The 10,223-nt window shown below is 60.0% G+C and overlaps 2 protein-coding genes across 2 annotated transcripts in view; both read right to left on the reverse strand.

Moving 5' to 3' along the window:
• The window catches only part of MCOLN1 (mucolipin TRP cation channel 1), a 7,771-nt gene extending 2,701 nt beyond the window's left edge, over positions 1-5,070 (reverse strand). The window contains exons 1-10 of the mRNA XM_024746047.1: positions 4,933-5,070; positions 3,238-3,443; positions 2,528-2,695; positions 2,276-2,441; positions 1,694-1,798; positions 1,463-1,578; positions 1,140-1,239; positions 848-954; positions 594-743; positions 299-447 (exon numbers count right to left, since the gene is read on the reverse strand). Coding sequence (XP_024601815.1) covers positions 299-447; positions 594-743; positions 848-954; positions 1,140-1,239; positions 1,463-1,578; positions 1,694-1,798; positions 2,276-2,441; positions 2,528-2,695; positions 3,238-3,443; positions 4,933-4,963 — 1,298 coding nt within the window. The 5' untranslated portion in view covers positions 4,964-5,070. The remainder of the gene's footprint in view (positions 1-298; positions 448-593; positions 744-847; positions 955-1,139; positions 1,240-1,462; positions 1,579-1,693; positions 1,799-2,275; positions 2,442-2,527; positions 2,696-3,237; positions 3,444-4,932) is intronic.
• A 1,621-nt stretch (positions 5,071-6,691) lies between these two features.
• On the reverse strand, positions 6,692-10,215 carry ZNF358 (zinc finger protein 358). The gene is made up of 3 exons (XM_024745680.1): positions 10,161-10,215; positions 8,746-8,851; positions 6,692-8,500 (listed from the first exon to the last, which is right to left on the reverse strand). Exons 2-3 carry the CDS (start codon positions 8,816-8,818, stop codon positions 6,768-6,770), a joined length of 1,806 nt encoding a protein of 601 aa, XP_024601448.1. The 5' UTR covers positions 8,819-8,851; positions 10,161-10,215; the 3' UTR covers positions 6,692-6,767.
• Positions 10,216-10,223: the final 8 nt, after the last annotated feature.

Consider the following 10,223-nt stretch of genomic DNA (forward strand, 5'->3'; position numbering starts at 1 on the left):
CACAAGCCAGGTGGGCCGTGAAGCCTGCCCAAGGGCATGATGGGGTGACCACAGAAACCGGGATGACCATCGACAAGGCAGGGTGGTGCTGAGTAGGCCCGAGGGCACCCCCTGGCTGGACTCAGCTCGGGGGAGGAGTATGAAAGAGCAGGCTCACGTGAGCCCTGCCCAGGTGGAATGACAGGTGTGCCTGGTGTGGGCAGGTATGGGGAAGAGGCTCCTGGCGGGTCATCTGCAGGGGCTGGTGGTGGCAATACGTGTACGAATTTATCTGGGGGTGGGGGTGGCAATTAAAGGACACGTGGCCGCCCCTGGGAGGGCCCCGCCTGCACGTCGGAGGCTTACGTTGTACTTGTGGAAGAAGGTCAGGTAGCGGATGACACCGACCCAGACGAGCAGCGTCGAGGTGCCCAGGAGGATGCTGCAGACGTCATAGCTTGCCAGGTTCTAGGGGCAGAAGCAGCGTCAACCCCATCCAGCCTGGCCCTTCCCTGGGGATGGGGCCCCGGGCAGGCATCAGCAGGGGTGGGAGAGGGGTCCAGGGTCTGGAAGGAGACCCCGGGGCTCGGGGGCAGGGCGTGGGCAGGACCCACCTTGGCTTCGATGCCAATCTTCATGATGGTGCCTGAGATGGTGAGCACGTCGCTGGTGACCAGCAGGATGTACCAGCCGTTGACAAATTCCAGCCGCTCCCACAGGCTGATGACCTGTCCCCGCTGCCGCCACATGAACCTGACAAACTCCTGCAGGGGGAGGTGGGCGGGGTGAGGGCCGGTCCGGACATGGGAGGCTTGCCACCCGGGCCTTGAAGGTCCCAGAGCTGGGGAAGGCTGGGGGCGGCTCTCACGTTCTGCAGCAGGAAGCCTCGCAGCAGCGAGCGGGCGCACAGCAGGAAGGAGAAGGCACAAGTCAGGATCACGACCACGTCAAAGAGGAGCCGGAAGCTGTTGTCTCCTGTGCGGAGGGGCCGAAGGCAGGGCCAGGAGTGAGGCGGCCTCAGGGCGGGTTTGGGCTGGTCATCAGGCTCATGGGTTTCTCTGGGTAAGTCGGGAGTTTGGTCCGTGCTGGTCTGGGGCTTGGGGAATTCCTGGGCAGGTTGGGGCCCCCGGTCAGCGCTAGTCGGGGGCTTGGGGGCTCACCATGGCCGAAGACGCTGGGGTGCTTACACTCCTGGATGTGGGCCTGGGTCTCCAGGCTGATGGGGATACGCCCACTGTGTGCCTTATTGTCAAATGTGATCTGCGGGGGTGTGGCGGGACGGAATGGGACAGAGTAAACCTCAGCAGACCTAGGCCCCCAGAGGCGCAGGACGGATGGTCTCTCCAGCCCCAGCCTCCCCCATCACCCCCACGCTGCCCCTGGCCGAGGGTCCCCAGCTCCAGGACTCAGAAGTCCCCTGCGCACCATGCCACCCCGTCACTGGCCGGTCCCTCGCCCCACACCCCAGGCGCTGCGCGCTCACCTGGATGCTGAAGGTGTAGCAGTCTGGGATTTCATTGTTGATCAGGCTCTGGAGGTTGATGGTCTTCAGCTGGAAGTGGATGGTGACGTTGATCAGCCTGGGCGGGGGGAGGCTTGGGTGAGGGCGAGGGGGCTCTGCCCATCCCTCCTGCCCCGGAGTGCCAGCACCCCTGCCCCACGCTGACTCTGCAGCTGGCAGAGGAAGTGCTCACGTGGCCGCATCGGCATGAAAAAAATTTGAGCGTGAGGTTCTTGTAACTGGTGCTGCCATCCAAGAGGGAGAGCTCATCACTGGGGGGCACAGGGGGTCTCTCGGGAGGGTCCACCCGGATACAGTCTGAAGACAGGGAGTCAGGGAAGGGACACTGGGGACAGGGGAGGCACAGGCAGGTCTCCCCAGAGTCCCCGACAGACCCCTTCCCTGCTTTCCTTCCCCCTTCATACTTCGACATTTGTCGTTTGTTCCTGCTGTCTCCCCCTAGGGTCAGGCCTGGTCTGTCTGTCTCACTCCCTACACAGACCCTAGTGCCTGGCGCTCAGTGGGCCCCCAAATGTTTAGGGGATGAATGATAGTGAAACATAACACTCAGCTCTTTCCGCGTGCCAAGCATTCTGCTAATCGTCAAATTATTAACGATCGTGACCACCCCATCTCGCGGATGGGCAGGATGCAGAGTGGATTTTAACGATTTTTTTTTTTTGATGTGGACCATTTTTAAAGTCTTTATTCAATTTGTTACAACATTGCTTCTATGTTTGTTGTTTTTTTTTTTTTTTTTAATCCCGACAGCTGAGCCCTGCCCAGCCCACTCACCAGTGATGACCATGGGGTCGATGTCAAAGGTGTCATTGGCTGGGTCCACGTGGCCCCGGTGGTAGTAGCACTGGCAGAGGGCCAGGGCCGAGCCGTTGGCCCAGGGCCCGCCCCCGCCCCGCACGTAAGCATACCGACCCAGGGACACGTCGGGGAGCATCAGGTACTGTGGGCAAAGGAGGGGAGGGTCAGTGAGCCCCGCCTGTTCTCCCGGGCGGGCCCACCTGCCCACCTGCTCCTGGTCGCCCACACCTGGTCCACGGCGTGGAAGATGGCCTGGTACAGCTGCTCCCGGGTGTAGGCCGCAAACGTGTCATCCGCCCCGTCCGAGTAGCCCAGCAGGAAGAGGTGCCGGAAGGCGATGGTGTTCTCCTCCCGGAATGTCACCACCAGCTGGTTGCTGAGCCCAAACAGGATGAGCTGGCGGGAGGGATGGGGAGGATTGGCACTGCCGGCATGGGGTCTCCCACGGCGCATGAGCGGAGGCAGAGTAAAGAGAAGGCCCACCCCGTGAGGGCATGACCACCATACGTCCCCAAGGCACAGCACAGAGTGGCCACTCATAGAACTCGTGGCAACAACTAACGTTCATGAAATGTTTACCGGATGAATGTTCGAGAGTCAGCACAGCACCACACTGCCAGGGTCCGAGTGCCACCTTCCAAGGCTCAGCTGCTATGTGACTTTGGACAAGTCCCTTAACCTCTCTGAGCCTCAGCTGTCCTAGCTATAGAAAGGGGCAAGAGCAGTGGCTAGGGCCTCAGAGGGCATTTACGAAGCTTAAAGGAGCTGCTCCCGTGCAGACCCGAGAGGGCTTCCTGACGGATTAGTGCCACTGTCGCTATCATGATATGGGACTGTGGGGTCAGGACTAAGCTCTGACTCCAAGATTCTCCTTCGAGGAAAGCAGCAACCACAGGTGGCATTCTGCGGGGTGGGGGTGGGGGCCCTGAAGGTCTCACCTGCACTGTGACCACCAGGATCTTCACCACCTGCAGCATGAGCTTAAAGGGCTTGCGGCCCTTGGCCCGAAATTTATCACAGGGGCTCATGAAGAAGTACTTGAGACGACGGCGGAGATCCTCCTCTTCTGGAGGGGTGGAAGGGGCTGGGGAAGGCCCCACCTGGGTCCCATACCCAGGTTTGGGTGTCAGGAGGCGCTCAGTCTCTGTGGGATGGGAGAGGGCAGTGGGGACCAGGCCTAGGCAGGTTCACCTGCCAATAGGGGAGGCAGGTCCCAAGCTCCAGCCAAGAAAGAACTCTGAGAGATCTAAGGGAAACCAGAAAATCCGTAACATTTTAGAGATATATGCAGCAGTGCTGGCTCAGCGGTTTCAAGTCACTCAAAAGGGCCTGAGTTGATTCCTGCCCCTGCTCCAGGGCACTCAGCTTCCCTGAGCCTCAGCTACCTCATCTGCAAAATGGGGCAATAAAATCTCTCACCAAGAAGCTAAGGATTTGGCACTTACAAAGCAGTCGGTCTCTGAGTCTCAATAATTCCTCAATGAATAGAGCCTATTCTATTTTTTTGGTTTGGTTTTGGTTTTTTTTTTTTTTTGGCTGTGCCGTGTGGCATGTGGGATCTTAGTTCCCTGACCAGGGATTGAACCGAGCCACAACAGTGAAAGCGCTGAGTCCTAACCACTGGACCCCCAGGGAACTCCTGAATAGAGGCTACTCTAAGGACCACTTATTCCTTTCAATCCTGACCAGTCCAAGATGAAAGCCCAAGTTTTCAGCAACGGCTCGGGTCATAGCTGGTCACAGCAGCCCTGAACTGTTCCTGACACAACCCACCATCCCCACTGGGAGAACCCCGCTTCCTTCCAGGGTCTGGCTGGCCCCCTGCCTGGCATGGCCACCAGGATGAACTGTAGGCACTGTCAGAACCTGTCCTGCAGGGAGGGCCAGCCCCTGGTCCCTTTGGAGCTCAGATGCTGTCGCGGTTGTTTACAAGATAGCTGCATGGGAAGCCAGAAGGGAGGCTGCCTCCCTGGCTGGGATCACAGCTAATCCATCCCAGACTCTACCAGCCAGGACATCTTTCAGGTGTCTGCAGCTAGCTTAAGAAGGGAAGATCAACACAAAGGGCATTCCTCCATGCTGCCCTGTGAGAGGCGACTGAGCTTCCTTGTGTTTGGAGATCTGAAATTGAGTTAGGCGCCTGCGCTTAAGGTGGCAACCCCGCCCCCAGCACTCCTGCCTAAGTTTAGAGAAGCTGAACATTTGCCTCCTGGTTTGTGGAAGGAAAGCCTGGGACTCTGACGTGCGGGTTGGAGAAGCTGGGGCCCGCTGTCGGAGTTCCAGCAAAGCTGAACAATCCGAATCTAGGCTCAGAATGCAAATCCTGGGACCCTCGCCGCCTGAGTCGGAAAAGCTGGCGATCCGCCAGCTGCCTGAATTGAGGTACTCAGAGCAGAGCCTGGGTTCAGGAAGGGCGGTCGGAGTCCCGCCACTCCGAGGTCGGAGAAGCTGATGCCCACCCGCCGCCCAGGTTCTAGGAGCCGTCTGCCCATATCTACGCCAAGGGGACGCTGAGAGGTCAGCATCAGAGTTGAGGAAAGGGAAACCGGGAGCTCCGCCGCCCCAGGTCGGAGAAGCCGCCCGCCCGTCCGCCGCACGCGTCCTGGGACTTGCGGGGCCGCCCGCGCCCTCACCTGAGCCGCGCGGGCCTACGGGCACTGCCATGCCGGGGAGGGGAGCGCCGAACGCCGGCGGGCGCGGCGGCGCAACCGGCGTCTAAACACCCGCTGCTGTCACTGCGGCCCCGCTCCCTCGCGGTGTAGCTTCAAACCCTCCCGCGTCAGCTGACTCGAGCCCCAGTCACGTGACCAGCGCGGCCCTGGAGGCAGGTGACGGGATCCGGTCCCTCCCCCTGCGCCACGACGACCCCTGCCCGAGCAGCACGCATGCGTGCCTCAGCTGGCGACTTGCCCTTAGGCGGTCCCAAGGTCCTAGCGCCGACGGGCGGAAATGTGCTGGGGGATGGGCTGGCTCCGTCCTGGCTCCGTCCTGCCCCCGTCCGGTGCTAACCTCTTGACTTCCATGTCCAGTGTTTGACCCCTTTCCCTCCGCGGTGTCGGATGATGATCCTATCTCAAGGCTGCCCCGCTCCATCCTCCCAGAAACTCTGCGTTACTCTCAACTCCCCCTCATCCGAACTGTCATGAAATCCTACTTCATTTCCTAATTACATCGCAAATAGGACCACTTTTCCCCACTCCTATGGCTATAAACCCATAGTCCCCCAGGATTCCCTATGGCCTGGACCACTGCAACAACTTCCCTGATCTTGGGCTCCCATTCCGGATCCCCTCCATTCCACTCGCCATCCAGCAGCCAGAAGCATCTTCAAAAAATAATTCATATCAGTCAGAACCTGTTGGTAGCTTCCCATTTCCCTGGGATGACAAGCAAACTCCCCTCTTCAGTCTACCAGGGCTTTCTGTTCTGGCCCCACCTAACTCCTCCCCTAGCTCATCTCTCAACGGCCTCAGGGCCTTTGCACAATCTTGCCCTAGAGCATAAAGGTTAAGAACTTAGGCTCTGGAGAGCAGACAATTTGGGTTTAAATCTGGGCGCTCCCAACCACCACTTCTGGGTCTTCCAAAAAGTCCCTTGAACTCCACGTGCCTCAGCGTCCTCATTTGCAAAATGGGAACATTCATAGTTACCTGCCTCATGGAGCTGCCGAGAGAATTAAATGAGAAAATGCTAGAGCATAGCACAAGCCTGGGCAAACAGTACTGATGATTAAATTAGAGGTTATTGGGATTATAAAGTCCTTCCTTGGGAAGGCTGTCTGCCATCTAAATCAGAAGTCTTGTTATGCTTCTTGTTGAATGTAACATACTCTGTAATTACTTTTTAAATGTTTCTAAACTTGGTCTCTGAGCTGTGTGAGGGCCAAGGCCATACTTACCTTGTTCCCTGCTGAGACCCAAGCAATCAACAGATGTTTGTTGGATGCATAAATGAGTGACCTCCTTTGTCCCGTGGTGTACCTGCAATGTGGGCTTTGAAGGGCAAGGGGTAAGTTAGGAGAGCAGACGGGGCAGGGCCGCCCACATGGTTTCCTATCAGCCTCCACCATCAGCCTACTAGACGGTCAACATGCCAGAAATCCCACCATTCCTGGGAAAGCCAACTCCAAAAGGAAGGGAGTTAGATCACCCACAGGATAAGTCTGCCCCTGACTGGGGTGGCCAGGTCTGGGGGAGCAGGGAGTGGCGACTGCTGGGATGGACCAGTGTGAGCCCTTGTGGGGGAAGCTAGGAAGCCTGGAGGGTATTGTGGGAGGAGCCAGGACATTGACGTTCTATTTGTATGTTTGGCTCCCGCCATACCCTCCCATCTCCAGAAGAAGAGGCTGTGCATCAGAGGAAAAACAGCAACAGGAGAACCACAACACAGAGCCAGGAGGCAGTGGGAGGATTTTACTAACTGCACAACACACAACTTTCCCAGGCCCCTGTGGGTGCCAGCATGCCCTTCAGCCATCAGGCCCCAGCAGTGCCCCTTGCTCCTGCACCCACTCGGGGCTCTCGCCGGTAGGGAGGACTGCGCCGACAGTGTCACAGGTGGGAGAGCCGGGGTCAGGGTGGGACTCAGAGCCGGGGTCAGGGCTGGGCACGGGATCCGGGTCGGGGCTGGGACCAGACCTGTGATCAGGGCTGGCCACAAGGTCGGAATTGGCATTGTGCCCAGGCTCAGGGTCAGAAGATTTGACAGAATCAGGGGTGCGGGTAGATCCAGAGCCAGGGATGGGTTTGGGGCTGGGATTGGGCGGGGAGCCCAGCGCAGAGCCAGGGTCAGGGTCAAGGCCAGAGCTGGGGCCGGGGCTGAGGCCCAGGCCTGAACCCAGCACAGAGACAGCATCAGGACCCAGAAGGGAGACCTGCCCCGGCCTCAACATCGAAGCGGGGCTGAGGCCCAAACCGGCGGCGGCCGCAGCAGCTGCAGCGGCCGCGCCCTCATGCACTCGCTTGTGCTTGGTGAGGCTGGAGGCTTGGCCGAAGGCCTTGCCGCAGAGCTGGCAGCGGTAGGGGCGCTCGCCCGAATGCACGTGCAGGTGCTGCAGCAGCGCCGAACTCTGCCCAAAGGCCTTGGAGCAGTGCGGGCAGGCGTAGGGCCGCTCGCCGGTGTGGATGCGCAGGTGGTGCTGCAGGTTGGAACTCTGGCCGAAGGCCTTGCCGCAGTGGGGACAGCGGTAGGGGCGCTCGGCCGTGTGTGTGCGCTGGTGCTGCAGCAGCGCGGAGCTCTGGCCGAAGGCCTTGCCGCACTGCGGGCACGGGTACGGCCGCTCACCCGTGTGCGTGCGCAGGTGCTTCAGCAGCGCCGAGCCCTGCCCGAAGCCCTTGGCGCACACCGGGCACTTGTGCGGCCGCGGGCCGCCGTGCGTGCGCAGGTGCTGCGCCAGCAGCGAACCGTGCCCGAAGGCTTTGCCGCACACGGGGCAGTGGTGCGGCTTCTCGCCGCTGTGGCTGCTGCGGTGCTTGAGCAGCGTGGAGCGCCAGCCAAAGGCCTTGCCGCACGCCGCGCACTGGTAGGGCCGCGCGCCCGTGTGGATGCCGCGGTGCTGGGCCAGCGTGGCGCCGTGGCTGAACGACTTGCCGCAGTCGGGGCAGCGGTAAGGCTTCTCGCCGCTGTGGGTGCGGCGGTGCTGGCTCAGACCCGAGCTGCGGCGGAAGGCTCGCCCGCAATCCGGGCAGGAGAAGGGCCGGGGCGGGCTGGCAGGTGCAGGGAGCACCGCGGGGCCGGCGGCCAGGACCTCGGGGGTGGCAGTGAGGTCGGACGAGAGGGGGTCCAGGTCTGGGGTGGCAGCGGGACTGAGGGTGTCGCTGTTAGGGTCGAGAACCAGGGGGACGGGGCCGATGACGTCTGGGTCGTCAAAACTTGAAGACATGGGGTCGAGATCTTGGGGATCCGAGTCACGGATCCCCGAGATGGAGCTCGGAGCTTCCACATCGGGATCCAGATCCTCGGAGACAGGCTCCAGCTCTTCATAGCTGGGGTCCACATCTTCAGAGACAGTGTTGAGGTCTTCCGGCTCAGGCTCTGCGTTTTCAGAAACTGGGTCCAGCTCTTCACTCTTGGGGTCTAGGTCTTCTGAGTCGGAGTCAAGCTCTTCATAATTGGGCCTCGGGCCTTTGTGGCCTGGGTTCCTGACTAGGACCGAACGCCGCATCCCGGGTGTGGAAGTGCTGGCTGCTTCCGGGGCAGGATCTACGGGGTGAGGGCAGAAGGTGAGTGGAGGTAGGTTCTGGGGAACCGGGGGGTCTCTTTTGGAGCCTGAGCAGGGAAGGGAGAGGGGGGCAGACCATGCCCCAGATCCCACTCCGGGGCACACACATGGATCATTCTCTTGTCTTGTACTGCAGGGAGATTTTGCACTCGCCCCTGCCAGGGCAGGGAGAACAGGGACCCTGGGGGGGCATGGGGAGGGGGGGACTCCCTTCTCAGCCCCACACCTGGATAGAAGTCGTGGGACCCAGCACTAGAGGTCTCCAGTACCCAGCTCCATGGCTCTGCCCCTCTCTCCATCCTGGGCTCCTCCTCTGGTGGGCAGCTTGGGTCCTGTGGAGGAGAGAGAGTCTAGATACCTATTCCCTTGACCATGGCCCCTTCATGGGGAAGAGGGGCGGGTGTCTGGGTTCTCGTGCTTTCTGCTAAGTACATGGCCTGAATTCCAGTCCCATAGTTGGGGGTGGCATGTTTGGGGGTTCCTAGTGGGGAGGGCGACCCCTGGCTCACCTCCTAGAGAAGAAGCATCCTGACCTCTGAAGCCTCTGTCTGGGGGAAAAGTGGGGCAGGGGCAAACAACAACTGATACTCCTCAATGGGGGAGCGCAGAAAGACCCCTGGCTTGCTTCCTGGGGAAGAGACAACGTGAATTCCAAACCTTACAATTCTGGGGTAGGACTGAGTCCAAACACCTGTATTCTATCCTAGATAGAAGATCCTGAATGCAGATTTCTAAAGCTAGAGTGAGTGCGGGGATATAATATGTGGGACCCCTGGAGGGAGCAGGGAGACCCATGGATCCATCAGCCGGGAGGGTAGGGACAGGTGTCGGTGTACCTGTTTGCCCAAGTAGATAGAAGATCCTGAATTCTAACCCTAGCTGGGGTGGGCAAAATAATACCTGGGGCTCCTCTTGGGTTACTGGAGGGACCCTGGGCCATCTCCTAGGAAGGAGAGATTCCTGAGTGACTGACCCCACGACCGACGTATGGGAATGGGCGTCAGGAACTCTGGTCCCCTCCTGGAAGGAAGATCCTGAATTCTAGCTCCATGGCTAGAGGTAGGGAGGGGGGCAGAGAAACAAGCTGGGATCCCTTCAGGGGAGCAGGAGGAAATCAGGATTACCTGAAGGGGAGGTGATGCCCACCACGTGGCTAGGCCTCGGGGAGAAAACAACAAATAGATCCATTCCTGGGAGACAGGAGGACCTTTGGCTCTCCTTCTGGGGAGGGGGACCTCCCGAGCCACAACCCCAGAGCTGGGAGTGGGTACGCAAACAGAGAGGGCTGAGTTCCTAGTTCACCTCCTTAAATTCCACGACGGAGGGTCAGGGGACAGTGCCGAGTCCCCTCCTGGATTCCCAGGGGGCAGGGGGACCCTAAGATTCGCTCCTGAATTCCCATCTCTGAGCTGCACGCTGGGAGGAGAAATAACTGGGATCCTTCTCTGAGTTCCTGGGGGACAGGTGGAACTCTGGATCACCTCCTGGGGAAGGGGCTTCCAGAACTCTGGACCCCAAGACTGGAGAGTGAGGGGAACAATAACTGGGGTCCTGGGGGAGGGAGGGAACCCCTGGATCCCCCTCTTGAAGATGGGCCTCCTGAACTCCCTACCCCAGGCTGAAGGGTGAGGAGAACAATACCTGGGGCCACTTCTGGGTTCCTGGGGTGGGGGGTCTGGAGCGCCTCCAGGGAAGGCGGGCGCC

Source organism: Neophocaena asiaeorientalis, unplaced genomic scaffold, assembly GCF_003031525.2.
Source record: "Neophocaena asiaeorientalis asiaeorientalis breed wild unplaced genomic scaffold, Neophocaena_asiaeorientalis_V1.1 scaffold357, whole genome shotgun sequence".
In the NCBI taxonomy this organism is placed as follows: Eukaryota; Metazoa; Chordata; class Mammalia; order Artiodactyla; family Phocoenidae; genus Neophocaena; species Neophocaena asiaeorientalis.

Coding starts and splice junctions, on each gene's coding strand:
- ZNF358 (XM_024745680.1), bottom strand. CDS start 8,818: ATGGAGAGAGGGGCAGAGCCATGGAGCTGGGTACTGGAGACCTCTAGT. Junction 8,501..8,745: donor GTCCCACGACTTCTATCCAG/GTGTGGGGCTGA, acceptor CTCACCCCGTAG/ATCCTGCCCCGGAAGCAGCC.